At 43.9% G+C, this 17,175-nt stretch overlaps 3 protein-coding genes across 13 annotated transcripts in view; 1 reads left to right on the top strand and 2 right to left on the bottom strand.

Annotated features, from left to right (window-relative positions):
- The window catches only part of CD46 (CD46 molecule), a 22,588-nt gene extending 11,035 nt beyond the window's left edge, over positions 1-11,553 (bottom strand). For 5 of the 9 annotated variants that reach the window (XR_014950136.1, XR_014950134.1, XR_014950135.1 and 2 more), the window contains exons 1-10: positions 11,421-11,553; positions 10,397-10,588; positions 10,077-10,173; positions 9,363-9,448; positions 8,811-9,017; positions 7,933-8,115; positions 7,231-7,419; positions 6,940-7,131; positions 6,620-6,646; positions 5,914-5,980 (exon numbers count right to left, since the gene is read on the bottom strand). Coding sequence is in view for 5 of the 9 variants with exons in the window: in XM_085561086.1 (XP_085417212.1) it covers positions 5,914-5,980; positions 6,620-6,646; positions 6,940-7,131; positions 7,231-7,419; positions 7,933-8,115; positions 8,811-9,017; positions 9,363-9,448; positions 10,077-10,173; positions 10,397-10,588; positions 11,421-11,496 (1,316 nt within the window). In the remaining 4 variants the exon portion in view is untranslated. Of the gene's footprint in view, positions 1-741; positions 2,575-3,818; positions 3,873-4,333; positions 4,432-5,913; positions 5,981-6,619; positions 6,647-6,939; positions 7,132-7,230; positions 7,420-7,932; positions 8,116-8,810; positions 9,018-9,362; positions 9,449-10,076; positions 10,174-10,396; positions 10,589-11,420 lie in introns of those variants that run through there. The other 4 variants (XR_014950133.1, XM_085561087.1, XM_085561083.1 and 1 more) reach the window with 4 other exon arrangements.
- The window catches only part of LOC144247680 (uncharacterized), a 33,269-nt gene extending 19,215 nt beyond the window's left edge, over positions 1-14,054 (top strand). For all 3 annotated transcript variants that reach the window (XM_085561097.1, XM_085561094.1, XM_085561095.1), the window contains one exon: positions 13,096-14,054. The gene's annotated coding sequence lies outside the window, so the exon portion shown is untranslated. The remainder of the gene's footprint in view (positions 1-13,095) is intronic.
- LOC110473441 (complement receptor type 1) overlaps positions 12,683-17,175 on the bottom strand; it is a 29,313-nt gene continuing 24,820 nt past the window's right edge. Inside the window, exons 44-52 of the mRNA XM_085561032.1 lie at positions 16,527-16,706; positions 16,065-16,112; positions 15,669-15,851; positions 15,216-15,398; positions 14,856-15,035; positions 14,430-14,459; positions 14,210-14,285; positions 13,870-13,954; positions 12,683-13,177 (exon numbers count right to left, since the gene is read on the bottom strand). Coding sequence (XP_085417158.1) covers positions 13,873-13,954; positions 14,210-14,285; positions 14,430-14,459; positions 14,856-15,035; positions 15,216-15,398; positions 15,669-15,851; positions 16,065-16,112; positions 16,527-16,706 — 962 coding nt within the window. The 3' untranslated portion in view covers positions 12,683-13,177; positions 13,870-13,872. The remainder of the gene's footprint in view (positions 13,178-13,869; positions 13,955-14,209; positions 14,286-14,429; positions 14,460-14,855; positions 15,036-15,215; positions 15,399-15,668; positions 15,852-16,064; positions 16,113-16,526; positions 16,707-17,175) is intronic.

The following is a 17,175-nucleotide window of genomic DNA, read 5'->3' on the forward strand; positions in this document are numbered from 1 at the left end:
AGTTCCAGACTCCAAAAGGAAATAATTCATGCAGCACTGAGTTTTAGAAACACACCACAGGACTCAAGACAATTAGGCCAAATTAATTTGTAGTGTTTAAGTCAGATTCACAGAATCACAGAGCAGAATCCCAGAATGGTTTGGGTTGGAGGGAAGATTAAAGATCATCCCATTCCTAGAAACTCTGCTTATCCCCTCAATGCTCACTGCAAACCCAAACTCCACAGTGTGAAGTTGTGCAGCCTGGCTTCATTTCCACACCAACTCACTGTGAGTATCACAACCACAAACTGCAATGAAATACAGCATATGAAGTTATTTTTTCTGAAAGGCTTCGCTCTATCAGGCACCCGACTCCACACATGGAAGCTCAGTACATTTCAAGTGTCAAATTCACACAATTCCTAAATCCACTCTCCTTCACAGGTCACAGGTCACTAGAGCTGTATTCCCTAAGGATTGCATTTGTCACACACTTCTCCATCAACTTTTCACCAATTTTTTCAGGAGTCAACACTGTAAAATTTTGGAGGTTCTGGGAAATTCTCTGCAATTCTAACAGGAAAAGGTGTTCAGCAAATTAAAACCCATCCCCTATACAACCACTGAGTAACTCTCTGCACAACCTGCAAACTTCAATCTCAGCAGTTTCTACCTGATATTTGGGACATGAAAAATCATCTGGATAACAATGGGAGAAGAGCTGCTCAGCACAGTGATGAATGAAAGACAAACACTTACTGCTAAATAATTTAACATTTTTATTTGGAATTTTACAAATAATCTCTAATCTTTACATCCAGAAAGAAGAGCAAAAAACAGCCACTTTTTACAGTGATTTCACTTCCCAATAAAGTACATTCCAGTGTATATCAGCATGTTGCAGATGCCACAAAAAGCAAGCTGAGCTCCTGACCAGCACCACACTCAGTCCCAGTCACACATCCCAGTGTTTACAAACTCTCAAACTGAGGTATCAGCCAGGCCACGAACAGCAAATCCTTCTGCAGAGCCAAAGCCCCTTTCTAATAACCAGAGCCTATTATGAACTCCAACAATATGATTGCTGGGATTGTCCCAAAAAGCCCTATAAAGCCCCAAACAGTTCTGTGCCACGCCGACAATCTGTTGATGACAGGGAGAGCAGTGCCAAGCAGCCACAGACAAGCCAGAGCACTTTCAATGCTGCCTCAAGCATCTGAAGTGAGGTTATTTGGGTTTTTGAGAAAATCAGGAGCTGCCTGTATGCTGATAGTGAGATTCATGGAGCTAAAACCTGTTCTAGTTAAGATTTGGGGTTTGCTGAGGAATTAGAAGTAGCAGTGACTCTAAACTAATGGCAGACACAGTGGCAGGGGCTCCTGAAGTCGGAATTTGGACTAAAACATTTGATGAACAAGCAGCAAACAAGAGACCACCACATCTACCAGTGCTCACACAACTGAACTGGTTTGGTTTTCCTTTAACATGAAAAGTGAGTGACAGGGAAAAGCTTCTGCTTCTAAACAGGAATCTGATCCTAAATCCAGCTTTTCAGAGATTGATTTAACATCCCAGTCTGCAGCCAGAGGTTAGAAATGCGGAGTATGTGACTTCAAGTAAAAAAGCAAGGAAGGTGGATCACACAGCACCCATTTCCACCCTTGAAAGCAACAGAAGATCTCCAGAACTGCCATCAAAGCTCACTAAAATCGAGAACTCTAAGGAACTTCCACTGTGCTCACAACAGGACACAGCCACAACTGAGCTCTCAGCAGTTCCTTTAATTAGGGACCTCCTGTCAACAGGCAGGGGATGCCTTTGCTACAGAATCCCTCAGTTTTCAGCTCCAACAAATCCACTGCAGTCTTTGGGAGATTATAGCAAAGAATCAGAAGTATATATGGCTTTTTTCCTTTTTAAAAGCAAAGGAAAAGCCATAAAACTCTGATTTCAAGGCACAGTTTAATTCAATATATATACAGCAACCAACTTTGGCAGACAAAGAGGTAGAGTATATAAGATCTTAACTGTGATAGCTTCCAAAAGACATCACCTTCAGCGGCACCAGACTCTTCAGGGAATGAGCAAGAAGACATTTCAGAGTACAAAGGAAACAACAGAACCATTTACACCACCTCTACTGCAAAAAGGGATGGGAAGGTTTGAGCGAGCAGAGCTCTGCAGGAGAGAGGGGAATATTGGACATCTTCTGCAAGCAAAGAGGTGGCACTGAAGGCAGCAGGCAGCAGCAGCTGGCAGGGGGACAGGGACACTGCAGCACCCCAGACTCTGGCATGCTACAGGCACTGCCTTTCCCCCAGCTCACATGCACAGAGGGACGAGCAGGGGCCCAGAAGGCAAAGCAGCATCTGTGTTATCTATATGCACACACACTCTTTATCCTATCAAGCATCTCCTCCTCCAGTTCATCAGCAGACAAGACACAGCACAGGGCCCTCATGGACAGGGCAATCAGTCTTTGTGCAGCTCTGACAGGGGTACCCCACTGCAAGGTCCCCCCCACCCCCCAAAAAGGGCAGTCATGCTTTACACATCTTATATTCGGCAGAACTGGGAGTGCCGTCACGTTTCCTACAAACAAAAAAACAAGTCAAATCAGAGGTTTTACATTGCAAGAGGTTTTACATTTACACTGAAAGCACATCCTTAGTTTTGTCATTAAAGCTGCAGGTAAAGTCACAAACTGGGTCATTCTTTAGCCTCTCTCAACTGCTGGACTGAGGAGATTTTAGCTTCATTCAGCTACTGAACTGTCAGGAATGACCCAAGGAGCAGCAGAGCCTTTGATCCAAAGGGATCATTTCAAGTGATGACTGGTATTACCAAAAACTAACCAAGATTCCCATCATTCCACCAGGTGCACCCTGGAATTCATTTTAATTACAATGTGTTGTTTAGCATATATTTTCTGACCAAAAATGAAATATTAAGTTAGTGTGGGTTTTGATTCTGCAGTCCACAAACAGCAACCTTACAATACCTAAACATTCAAGAATTAAAATTCACAATGACATTCTTATATATGTTCTTGAATTATTTCTGTTTTAACAAAAAACCTCAGTGCTATTACTCCAAGTCTCTAAGGAGTTCCACATTCCATAAGAAAACCTCCAGAATTACCAGCATTTTGACACACCAGAACAGTAATTTCTCTTATCATGTGTAAAAATTAAGATTGGAATGAAGAATTCTATTCTAATCTGCTGATTCATTTTTTGTCTCCAAAAATAAGCAAAATTAACCCAGAAAACAGATCCTATCTTAATTAGAAACATCTTTCTTTAGAGTGAAGATGATATTTCTCAATCTATACATTATTTTGGAATAAACTCCAAGCTTAATGTTCATATAAAAGCTCATAAAAAATATTGAAAATTCACCTGTCCTTCACAAGTCAATAAAATCAAGATTATGCACATGAAAAGACCTTTGCATTAAGCTGGAATAAGAGAACCCATCACCTCCTCAGAATTTGTGCAATGGAGAAAAGCAACAACAACAAAAAAAAGAAGATAAGATGCCGATTTAAAAAAATATTTGTAGTTCCAGCTCTGTTGAGATAGGAACAACAAAACACTGGCAAGGAAGAGTGAAACTGAGCTGCAAGGTGTTCTGTTCAAACAAGGTTTGAACAGCCAGACTTTGGAAGAGCTTATTTAACCCTACAAAAGTGCAGGAGGAACCCCAACATTCACCACATGAGTCTCACTGGAGTGAGAATTAGGTTAAAATACAGGCGAGGACATCAGCTTCAAAGCAAGTTTATCTTCATTCTTTTCAGGGCTACAGAACTCTGAATTTGAAAAAGAAATCACCTTTTCATAAGAAGGTTTCAAAAGATCCTTGTTAGACCCTTCATTTATTCTCTTCTAGAAAGCAAAAATGCAGATGAATCAGTAATTGTGAGAAATGTCATCTGGTTTTCTCTGAAGGGATGCAAAACTACCTTTAGAGTTTTAGTGCCCAAAGGTGGTTCCAGCTTCTAATTACAGGGAATTAAACTATTTGCCAAGAAAAGTAACTCACCACGGGGATGGGTGCAGACATTCTTCTGAGTATTGTAGGCAATATGCTACTCATTCTTCGAACACAACACCAAGAAATGTGATTTACAATCACTGGAAGCTCTTACTGACACTGCTCAATGATAATTCTCTATATATTATATCCTGTTCTCCTAAAATGAATGAAAAGTTAAGATATTCTTTCTTACAGGAAGCCAAAGCTCCCAGCTAAATGGATTCCACACTCCTAAAATTCTAAGTAAACCACAGTAAAAAAGACACTTAAGCTGCATTGCAAGAAGTCCAAACGAAGAGGAAAGTTATACCTTTTCATTAATTCATTTGTGCAGTTCCTTCCATCTCAGCTGGGACATTAGTTTTTAAAATACAAATGTCCTTGCAACTCTCATCAACTGTGTAGGAGCTGAACAGCAGAAAGGGAGAAAGGTCTAATTGAATGTCCCATCCAAGTGCATTTTACACAGACAAGAAAGAGAGGCCAAGGAAAGATCTGCTGGCATTGGGAGGCTACAAACCAGCAAGGATCAGGGGCTGGAAGCACAACAGCTCACAAAGGCTCAGCTGCATCAGGAACTCAGAACACTAAACAGGGAGATGGAGGCTTTCATGAAAGGAGATGAGATCAGGGTTTTCAGACAAGAAAGAGCTTTGACAGTCAGATGTTCACAGAGAGGAAAATGAAGGGAAGCACTAGACACAATAAGGCTTTTCATGCTGTTAGATATTCAGGAATGTCACAGTCTTTAATTTTTGATGATGCTGCTTTAGATCCCTCCTGCTTTCTACGCCCTGAGAAGTCTCTCCACAAGCAAAGGCAGCAAGCGCTGCCCTGAACTGCCAAGAGCTCTTCCCAGGCTCATCCAGGCTGCAGAATATCCAAGCACTGAATAAATGCAGTGGCTCAAAAGCACCAAATTGCTCAGCAGCCCACCCTGGCCCTTGGACTGATACTGCATTGCCTATTTAAAAGCCACTAAGGCTAAAACCTCACTGGATATAAACCACCTCCAGGGCTCTGCCAAGTCCTATGTGTGGACTTAATTACAAATACAAGCCACAGGAATAGCCTGGTTTGCTTCATTTAAAGCATCCCTTCCTTTGTTTCATGTACTCCAGATAAATCCCAACAGATTCTGGAAGAAGACAACACTGCTCTGATGAGATGCTCATCGTGACACTGTGTGTGTACCACCTAACCTGCTCTGGACTGTCAGTGTTTTGCATTTTACAAAATATTTCTCTAACAAAAAGGTTTTTTTCCAGAAGATAAAACGAGACATCACAGCAAAAAGCAGTGCACAAAGAGGAATTTAAATCTCCTGCCCCTCCATCAAAAACCACACATAAACCTCAGCTGGTTTGAAGGTAAAGTTTAAAACACCCTACATGTCTCATTAAAAACAGAAGACTAATTGCTTATGCACAAATCTAGTATTTTACAGTTGATTTTGCAAGTCTTTAACATAGGGACACCAACATTGGGGCTGCAGGAAGAGAAGAAAAACCTGAAAACCTTCTGGCAGCACAAGCCCACACAACCAAGACTCCCCCTGGCTTTAGGACATAAACTGAAACGTTTGAAGCAGATGGACAAAATACTTTCCTTGGCAAGTGGACACTGCCAAACACAAGCTTGAGAACAGGGTTTTTCCTTCCTTGAAATTAGTGCAAGTGTTAATTAGCAGCTTAGCTGAACAACAGATCCAAAACCAAAGTGAAATTCATGGTTAAGCTTTAGCTTCCATCAGCTGCTGAGAGGAGCTCACACAAAATCAGACATTTGAAAAAGAAAGGGCACACAAAGCTCAAGAAACTTAAACATCAGCACAGCTTTGGCTCAGTCATTTGGGAATTTGCAGTATTAATAAAAAGAAAGCTTACTCACCCATTCTGTGAGAAGAATTTCTTGTAGATCCAGAAGGCTGCCAGGAGCACCACAACTACCACAATCACTTTAGGAAGAATTAAAGTGGAAAAAAAAGGAACTTAGAGTGATAAAGATCATCTCAGCTCACAAAAAAGCAACAAAAAATTTGCAGAAATAGCCTTGTTTTCATCCACTGCTCTATCCCACCTCTACCTCCCAAAAAATCCCCATAACCCAACTTATTTATGGAATGAGCCATGTAAATTAAATATTTGATTCTTCAGGATAGAAGAACCAGTGACCACCAAGATGGCAAGACGCCACCAGCTCAGAAACTAAAACAGGAATGACAAGGCCCCAGCGTTACTTTTTACAAGTTTATACAAATGTGGAAAACAAAAGCAAGGACAGAGGATGGGCTGAACACTTCTGTTCACTGGCAGTTATTTACTCACACCCCCAGTAAACCCAAGCTCTGAAATTTATCCAAGTGGCCAAGTTGTTGCAAACTGCTTTTGAAATGTGACCTCACCACGTGAGAAAATACACATTTCACACTAAATTAAACTATAATAGCTAAGCAATCTGTTTTGAATCATGCAGCTTTATCCAGAACTCCAAAATCACCCTGCTGCAGTCACAGGTGATTGGAATAAAAAACGGGTTTTCACATTAAAAAATATTATTTGTATTGTATTTTTTTAAGGTTTTAGAAAATACTTACCACAGATGATGGCTATAATATATCCACCTAAAAACAAAAGGAATCAGTATCACAAGAGGAACATAGGTGCTTCTTAATCAAACATTGTTATAAAAATATTCACAGAGCTATTTCAAATCAAGTACTTCTATCTTTGAAGCGGACTAATTTAAATAACAATATTTAACTTAGAATACGAATATTTTAATTAATTTTAACAAACCCTATTTTTCACATCAAATAAAGATGGGAGCTGCAATAAATTATTTCTCCTGAATATAAAAGGACTGTTCTCTCAGGTGTATTTTCATGCCAGTGGAGTTTTTGCAGCCCATACTTACTGAGCTGGCAGGTTGGCACTGCAGGCACCCACTGGTTGTTTCCAATGTACTGGATGCGAGCCTCCCCATCCAAGGTGTACCCCGTGTAGCACTCAATGGTAATGAAATCCCCCACATGGTAGGAAGGTTTTTGTCCATGTGTCACTGTCCCATAACTTATGACTGGAGTGGAACCAGAACCTTCAGACTCACCTGGAAAGAAAAAGGGGAGGAAAAAAAATTAAAAATGTATTACTACATCAGATATTTAAAACTCGTCAGTCTGCTCCTGCTTTTAGCAATTTTACTCACAGGCACAGTGCTGTAAAGCACCCCAGGAGCTCTGTTCTTGACAGGTCACTGTCACCTCTGCAGAGCCATCAGGGAAGGAGCAGCCAGCATTGCACCTGATCTGGACAGACTCTCCTTTTCCATAGGCAGGTTTGCTTGGAATCAGGACCCCATTGGGGATCTTCGGGGCAGGACACACATCTGCAGTAACTAATGCAGGAATTTCAAACAAGTTTAGTGAGAATAAGGTTTATTTCCTAACACAGTAACTCATTCCACAAACACAAGCTGCCTTCATGTAAGAAAAATAGCTCAGCACATGTCAGAAGTTTAACTTTACCCCAATTTTAAGCACAAATATTCCCTTTAGAAAACTTAAACATCATTGTAGGTATTCATTAAGGTCATACAATCCTATGATGTGGCAGCTCAGAAATCCTTACTGGTTCATTATTCCTCTGAGCTCTACAATAATTTGTAGAAAGTAGGAGCTGAAGAGCTGCATAAAAATACACACAGAAAGAATTCAACTGCTCTAGAAGGATACCACAGCTTTCCTCACTGTGCATACTCCTAATTCTCTGTATCAAGTATTTTTTCCTGTATTCCACATCTTTTCTCCTGCCTTCACCCATGAAATCACTAGAACACCAGGATGCTCTGCTTTAACCAAAACACTTTCAACACGCAAGAGAAAAGGGAATTTCACAGAAAAAGTCTTACTTTTCTCACAAGTTGGTTTTGGAGGAACCCAGGTGTTGTTTTCTTCACAGGTAATCACCATTTCTCCAACCATGAAATAGCCTTGATTGCACTCAAACACAACCGAGTCCTTGTATCTGTAGGGAAGTCCAAATCCAGATATTTTTCTCCCATTTTCAACTCGAGGTTCTTCACATTTGACCACTGAAAGAGGCGAACCATTTGTTAGCACAAACATTTGTTAGCACATGAAAAAAAAGCTCGGAAACATCTGTTAACACAAACATTGCACCAAACACAACATCCTTTTCCCTACGTGCCAATTTCCCCAAGATGTTTTGGAGAGACTTTGTAAAAACATTGATTCCTGCACTTCCATAGTGGCTGTGTTTTTAGGAACAGGATTCTTCCTTAGTTTTTTACAAGTCCTACTCCAGCCCCCACATCCTTGCCCTTGACACAATTTTTCTGCAGGATTTGTGGTCTCCCAGTTCCTTCACTTTGGCCTTGTCACTTCTGCCAACAAAACACGTATTTTTCAAGCTTTAACTTAAATTTTAGTTATAATCTATGTTCTAATCCATCAATATCCACCATGCTGATGTAATCTCCACTGGAACTGTGCCAGAGCATTCCTGAGGCAAAGTCCATTCTCCCCGCCCCGCTTCCAAGGAAAGGGACAGCGAATAAAGAATGATAATAGATAAAGAATGAAAAATATAATAAAGAATATAAAGAATGAAATAATAATAACAGAATCATAAAATTATTCTAAATAATATATAATAATAAATATAAATAAAGAAATAAATATATAATAAATAATATAAATAATAAATAAATAATAAAATTATTATTAATAATAATAATAATAATAAAGAATGAAAAATCCCAACAACCTCGACATTGTGGAGGTGGCCCACTCCAGACTCCATTTGAGTGTGCATCAGCTGTGCAGTGAATCGTGTCTGGGCCGATGAGGGAGAAGGGATCACTGCCCCTGGGCACATCCCGACACCTGTAGGTCACTGAGCTCTGGTACACGTAGCTGGAGCTTTCCTCATAGTCCCCGTTGGCTATTTTGGGAGGTGGCTCACAAGGAATTTCTGTAAATAAAGCACAAAAATTGGTCAAATTGGTTTTGTCGTGTTAGCTGGCTCACTTCAAAGAGCAAGCCTTGATTTTCCAGTTGTTTCATTGAAAATCTGACGCAGCCACTCGAAGCCACGCTACAGAACCTCAGCTTCAACAAGAGGCTGATTTTAATACGAGATAATTACCACAAAACGGACATTTTTCAGTGGTCATTCCTCAGGCACATCCCAAGTAGCTAGGATAAAAATAATCGCTGTTTTCCCATCATTTTTTGTACTGGAAAATTGGTGGCACAGCTCTTTGTAAATGAACTACCCCCCCGAACAGAAAATCAAACACAGCAATAATTTACTTACTTTCACAGTAAGGCAGAGCTCCACTCCAGCCAACACGTCCATTCATGATATCACAGGAAATCTTTTCCTTACCCTGTATTCTGTACCTAGACAGGTAAAAATTTTGAAGAAGTGAAACCTAAATTTCTCTTTTTTGCAACACGCACCAAAAAATCAGCTCTTATCAATAATTCTGTTCTGTGGTTACAGAGGCATAACACAGCAAGGTTTTGTTGTAGTGAGAACAGAATCTTGTTTATTTGGCTGACAGTCTCACTTTGAAAACAAAACAAATAAAGAGACATCACTAAGGAACTGTGAAAATATTACCATTTTCAGAAATACCCTCTAATATTAAAATTACTAATTAAATTTTAAAAATACCCTCTAATAATCCTAAAATTACTAATACTCAAGGAAAAGGAAAAAAGCCCTCCTTAGTGTTGTTAACTTAATTATTCAATAATGAAGGATGATCAATTTATATCTACTTCTTCTGCCACAGGAGCATTAAAAGAAGTCACCAGTTCTGCAGAATCTCACAAAAAAGCTTAGGGTTGATGCAAAGAGTAATTAAACCAGGGAATCAAATTAAATTTAGCTGTAATTTCATTTGCTATAGGTAGAATTCAGATTTCAGATCAGAACTGGAATAGAAAATTTGGGTTTGGTTCAAACCTGGTGTAAACATTAAAAAAATAAAAAAGGAATCATTAACTTCACCAAAACACTTACCCTTCATTACAATAAAATGTCAAAACTGAGCCAAATGTAAGATCTGTTGCATCAAAATGACCATTTTCCAACTCTCCTGGGTACTCACATTTTCTCGCTGGGGGAAGGGGGGAAAAAAAAGAAAAGAAAAAAAAAAATCTACATCTTTATAGTTACATACAAAGACTAAAATCTTTGACACTTATTGCTCTTACCCACACCAGTATTTCCCAAGCTTCATTTAAAATATGGCAAAACCCTAATTCAAAACTCTAGTTTCAGTTGCAAGCCAACTGAAACTGCTAAAAGTAAGTGGGGAAAAAAGGGGTACAAAAAATTACCTATACAGAACACGCCTTTGGGTGACCACTGCAAGTCATCACCACATGTCCAGGTCAGTGACATCCCTTGAACCCTCACGTATCCAGGCCGGCAGGTGAAGGAGATTTTGCTCTGAGGTGGAAAATTCTGCATTTCCCTGAAGGGCTCATTGAGCTCTGCGTACTCCAGCCGCTCTGGCTTGGGACACGTACCTGGGAGAGGAAGGAAAAAGCAACAGAGCACCTTAGCAACAAGAAGAGAAACACACTTGTTTCAGCACAGGAGGCAGAGTAATTGAACAGCTTTTTAAGGATATATTTAAGTCGTTCCCAATTTTTTAATTTAGGTTTTAACTGCGTCCAGCTCTACACTAGTATAGGGCAAATTACACATTGTTTCCTCAAGTTCTTTAGTCATTTTACCCAAGACAATGCACTTCCTTCCAGATCCTATTTTCAGATTTTTGCCTGTTTGCCTTTTTTTGGGTTTTTTTGGGGTTTTTCTGTAGTTAAACACACGACTTCACTCACTGTACACCCATTTCGTTTGCTGCATGAAAAACAAAGAAGCCAGCCCCACTCACAGAGCTCATTGTCCTTCCTTAAGGGAAAAGGAAAGCGGGTCTAAGGGACAGAAAGCGGGGTTTAAAGCCAGCTGGACAGAGGCTCCGCGGCAGGTGTCCCTGCCCAGGGCGGGGTGGGACGGATGCGATTTGAAGCGGCTTCCCACCCAAAGAGCGCCTCAGTTGTGAGATCCGAACCCGCCCAAACCCCCGTGCTCGCACCGCCGCCCTGGAGCCATTTCCTTCCTGCCGCCCGAGCCCCGAGCCTCCCTCAGCACCGCGGGGACCGGAGCGGCAGCGGGGCGCGACCCCGACCCCGATCCCGACCCCAATCCCGACCTTAATTCCCGACCCCGATCCCGACCGCTCCTCCCAGGCGCGGTCCCCCGAGGGCTCCGCGCCGCGCCCGCCGCTCCGCGCGCCCCTTCCCCACCGGCACCGCCCGCTCGGGGCAGCACGGAGCGCGCGCCCGCCGCTCTCACCCTGATCCTGGGCCCCGCCGAGCTGCCACAGCAGCAGCACGGGCAGGAGCAGCGGCGGCACCGAGAGCCGCCCCATCCCCGCCGCGGGGCCGCGGCCGCGGCCGCTCCGCTCGCTCCCGGCGCCGCCGGAGACGCAGCGCGGGGCCGGCTGCGCGTGCGCGGCCCGTGAGGGCGGGGCCCGCCCGCCCTCAGCGCGGCCCGCCCGCCCTCAGCGCGCCCCGCCCGCCCTCAGCGCGCCCCGCCCGCCCTCAGCGCGGCCCGCCCGCCCTCAGCGCGCCCCGCCCGCCCTCAGCGCGCCCCGCCCGCCCTCAGCGCGGCCCGCCCGCCCTCAGCGCGGCCCGCCCGCCCTCAGCGCGCCCCGCCCGCCCTCAGCGCGCCCCGCCCGCCCTCAGCGCGGCCCGCCCGCCCTCAGCGCGCCGCCGCCATGGCCGCGCCCGCCCGCCGGGCTCCCTCAGCGGCGCGGCGGCCTGGGGGCCCCTCGGGGTGTTCTGCACCGGGAATCCCCGGGCGGAGCTGCCCGTGCCGGTGTGGCACACAGCGCCGCAGCGCTGGGCCGGTTTCCGGGCGCAGCCGCTCTGTTGGGATGAGTTAATTCCCACACGGATGACGCAGTCACGGCTCAGTTCAACGCATGCTGAGGGAAGGCGCTGTTTGACCCCAAAGTGGGGTTTTTAGCAGGATAATAATCTTTGTTCAGCTGAAGAATACATGGGCCTCGAGTATTTTGCCAAATACATACATCAGCACCTTGATTTCTTTCCTCCTTAAAGCGAGATCATTCGGGATGCCCTTGACTAAGGGGTGCTCCTGCCTGCTCCTTTTTTATGGGTTAGGATTGAAAGTATACAAAGATCTTCCACCAAAGGACACCCTGACTTAAAGAAATCTTGGCATATGTGGATATATTCCACATTTTACAACACCCTCAGCGCATTACGTCCCTGGCTGCAAGGAGATCGAATCCTTCCATGGGCAGCTCAAGGAAAGATGAAAAAAATCTTAAGTGTATTTAGGTGTCACACTTGGAACATCAAAGACGAAAAAAATCTAAGGGTATTTAGGTGCCACACTTGGAACATCAACAGGGATTAATTAAAAATAACAGCCAGCTCAGGATGGGCACCCCTGTGCAGGGACGCTCGCCTTGGAAGTTAAATCCTGTGTTTGGCGGAGCAGCATTAAAATAGAACAGCCAAAAAATTTAAATCCAACAAAACAGAAAACACTTAAAGTTCTGGGTAGGACTAAGTGAAGACACAGGATTGCTATAAACAGCTTTTATTAGGTTAAGCATTGGTAGAGGAACACTGCATGTAAGCGTTGCTGGAAGGAAATAAAGATGTAAATACAGCTGTAATTAAGATATTAATTAACATATGGTTACTCCCACCCTTGTGCAGGTATGTTTTGGTGAGCATAGGGAGACAGGGAATGGGGGTTATGGCCAGTGCATTATTCATTTTTTCTCCCTACCAAGGCTTGGGGTTATCCACTTGGTCATCCAGTTTTTTGGGGATAAAGAAAATATTCTTCATCAGGAGCAGCACACAGAATTCCCTCCGAGGCAACACCCACACTGCGTGCAGTCTGAGCCTCCTTAGATCCTTTCAGTAACTACTGAGAGCAGAAGAGCATTGAAGATTTACAGTAAAATGTCCCTTTTTTTTTGCCACAGAATTCCAGTCTCCACGTGAGCAGCACTTCCTCACTGCAGGGAACGAGCCCGGTGCCTGGTTAGCAGCAGCAGGGATCCCAGCCTAGGAAAGAGATGATATCCTGGTGTTGAAATCAGAGTTTCCTGCTTTTGTACTGATGTGTAGAGATTCCATCGCCACCCGGAATGGGAGGAGAGAATTTCTGGGAAATGCTTTGCTTCAAAGAAATCACCCAAAACTGATATTTTTACATGTCCCACTTTGGAGGGGAGGTGCTGCTAACAGTGAAAATTCACTGCTGGCTACAATAGATCCACCACAGGAAATAGATTCACTTGTAAGTAAAAATACCTTTGTAGCAAGTTTGAAAGCAATAAAAAAACCCAGGAACCAAGTTCAGTCCTTTTCTGACTCTACTACGGATGAGGTAGTTTTTCAGCTTTCTCATAATCTGTACAGATTAAAAGCAGCTTTAAGTCAGAAGAAAGGACTGGTCTGGAAGTCTGACCTGTGCACACCAACCATCCAGATTGTGGAAAATTAAAGAAATACTTTGAGGGCGAAGTCAGAAATAAAAATAGGATGGTTTAAAACCCCAATATGTTTAAAATATCTTCTTTTCAGCAAAAGAAAATATCCTATCAGAAGACAAAAGGGAAAGAGGTTTCTGCTTGAATGATTGTGTTAGGAAAATACTCAGTCAAGGAGACAATACAGTCAGCAATATAAACAAATGACAGTATAGTTATTGCAGCTCTAATTGGTATTTTGTGCTGAGGAATATAAATCCATACCTCCTATGGCAGACACGAGCCTCTGTGTTCAGAGTCTGGGTTCAGGGGGGTTCTGTAATTATAGTTTTCATACGTATGATAATAGCTATGTGAAAAAGAAGAAAACAATGAACTGCCTTGTAAAAGAACACTCGGTTTGGTTTCTTTTCAGAAAGAACGGTTTGAAATAAAATGACATAACCACACCATGAGTTGCAGGTTGTATCATTTGCAAGCCTGAGCTGAAGGTACAGAGTTACAAGGCCCAGACACACTGAGGCAAATATTTCAGATGTATCAAGCATACAAAGCTTGGGACTTGGCACCAAGCGACAGGAACAAACAGCCAGAGCTGCCTTACCCTTCCTTCTGCTTGGAAATTATTTTCCAGACAACACCTGCCCCCAGGAGCAGCAGAACTGCTGCAGCTACCACTCCTGAGGGAGAAGGATATGGGTTATTCTCACTATGTGTGTAAAGCACACTGAATTTACGACAGGGTGTATCTGCCGTGTAAGCAGAGGGAGGCTGTGCCACTGAGGCTACTGAGCTGGGGACAAAAATGTTTGCAAGCTGCTTACCTAGGCCTACTGACCCGGACTTGGGGGATGCTGGAGGGAAGGGGAAAAAAGGAAAATCAGCAAACTACAGCCTCTCTCCACTGTCTTTAATCAGTACCAATAAACCCTTTAGAATCACAGGATGGTTTGGGTTGAGTGGATCTTAAAGCTCATCCAGTTCCACCCCTCTGCCATGGCAGGGACACCTCCCAGTGTCCCAGGCTGCTCCAAATCCCATCCAACCTGTCCTTGGGCACTGCCAGGGACCCAGGGGCAGCCACAGCTTCCCCATGCCAATGTCTCACTGCTAAGACCCACAACACCAGATTTCGTCAAACCACACCCTTGTATACTTCCTTTTAAAAAAAAATACCGACAGAAATTTGCATGTTTAGAATGCCTTTGTATGCTTCTGTTTGATCTTTGCTTTGTTTATATTCCACTCACTCAGTTTGCAGGCTGGCACCGGAGGGTCCCAGCTGAAATCCTCTTGGCACTGGGTGTGACTGATGCCTGCCAGCATGTAACCATCGTCACATTCAAGAGTGATGTTAGTGCCAGAGCGATAAGTATTTCCTTTAATGGCTTTTTTAACACCTTGGACATCCGGGAATTCACATCTGATCTCTGAATTGGAAGCAGTAAAAAGAGGGGACACAAAATATGAGAAACACAGCTGTGGGTTATTTAGGACATTGCTCTTGAATTCCTTCTGAGTGTTGCCATGAATTAATTCTCCTTCTGCAGAACTGGGAAGGTGCCTCAGTCCCGCATGGAATTCCAAAGAGCAAAGGAGCACAGACACACCTTGGCACCGCGGCAGGGGCTGGCTCCAGGATCCCGAGGCCGTGCAGGTGATGGAAGCGTTCCCAAGCAGGGAGTAACCAGGATCGCAGCTGTAGGATACAACGGCTCCGGAGGGAAAGGCGGCAGAGCTGTCGCCTTTCAGCCTCCCATTGGTGATGTTTGGAGGCTGCAGACACTTCCCAGCTGGAAAGTCAGGGAGGGACAATCAACGGGGTGCTGGAGGGTGGCCAGGGAGTGACTGAGGCATTGTCCATCTGCAGCCTCAGCTGCTCCCTTCCAATTTCTGCCCTCGACAGCCTGGACCCCCATAACTCCAGCAGGCTGTGGAAAGGCCAAAAACTCGAGCTTGCTCTTACCACACATTCTGTACTCAGATTTAGACTTTCTACAGACCATCCCCCAAGGCAAGACTTGTTAAATGTCCTTTATTCTCTCTCTGCAGCCAAAACACACCTTGACAGACTGGAGGGGGATGGCTCCAGGCTCCAGAGGCTGTGCAATAAATGGATGCTGTCCCCAGGAGGGAGAAGCCAGGCTCACAGATGTAGTTTACAGATGTTCCCACAGTAAAAACTGCTTTTGCTGGGCCACGGAAAGACCCGTGGGTGATATCTGCAGGCTTGGAGCAGTGCAGCACTGAAAACAGACGTGCAGATCAAAACAGAGCTCAGAGAGACAAGAGGGAAAACTTCTGAGCAGCTGGGGAAGGCTGAACGCTCCCTCCCACAGCACTGACCCCAACAGCCCTGCCCAAGCCTCTGCAAAGTTCCCTCAAAAAAGCAGGACAGGCTGGGAGGAGGAGTTAGTGATTAGTAAATCAAATTTTGCCTCTTCTGGTAAGAGACCTACCTGGCTTTCTTGTGGTATCAGGGTGGTGATAATGTTCTGACACTCCATCTAAATGCAGCATTAAGAGTTTAAAAACATGGTTGAGCAAATAAAATGTACACATTTACCTTCATTTCCCATCATCCTGGTGTTACATTTCCAGGAAAAAATTCACAGCTCTCTGATAGTCAGTGTCCTGCAGCTACCAAATTCCTCATTTCCAGGGAATTAAGAGAATGCAGATCACAGATTACAACAAGCAGTGTGAGAAAGTGCAAATCATGCCAGTACTTACAGCATTACCCAAGCCCTGGCTCATCTCCTGTGTGTGAAGAGAGGCATAAATGAAAGGAAAAATTTCTGGGTTCTCCTTAAAGTGGTTGGAATAACCAGGAAAAATAAAAGCAACTTTGGCTTCGCTGAGTGGGCAGGAGACACCAGGAGGAGTGTGCAATCCCGACACGGCCAAGAGCTGATTCTTACCCTGCTCACAGACAGGTACGGGTGGGTGCCACCTCCTGTCACCTCGGCACCGGGACGTGGGGTGGCCTCGCAGGGTGAAGCCTCTGTGGCACTTAAAGGTGACAGAGTCCCTGTAGGTGTAGCGGGGCTTGGGGACAGCCACCCTCCCGTTCTGGATCTGTGGGGCTGGGCACAGCACCCCTGAAAGAGAAACTCCTATTGAGGCATGCAAAGCCGTGTGGGTGCTGTAATGAACACATCATAAAGCGTGCTCAGAGGAGTTTCACAGGCAGGACTTAGAGATTCAGATAAGAATAATTCCAAGAACTGAGGGGTTTAAGTTCTTCTAGGTACCTTAAGGGTACCAAAGTATTTTATATATAAACATAGTTCTATGCCTATAAACAGAATAGTGTGAATATATTCTAAGAAATGCATGAAATGGGGTAGAAATTCAATCTCATGAATGTTTTACAATCCCAGCCTCGTGCCTTCCAAAGCAAGTCCATCTAAAGAAAAGACTAATTACAATGATCAACCCCTGCAAAACACCCTTGTGCTTCAGATAACAGTACAGTGTTTGGAAAATTCCATTTCAGTGGTACTCAAAATATCACTCTTCTATTACAAAACACATTTTTAACTTGGTTTCTTACTTATTGTTGTGAAA

The sequence above is a fragment of the Lonchura striata genome, chromosome 26, assembly GCF_050655825.1.
Source record: "Lonchura striata isolate lonStrDom1 chromosome 26, ASM5065582v1, whole genome shotgun sequence".
NCBI classification, from domain to species: Eukaryota; Metazoa; Chordata; class Aves; order Passeriformes; family Estrildidae; genus Lonchura; species Lonchura striata.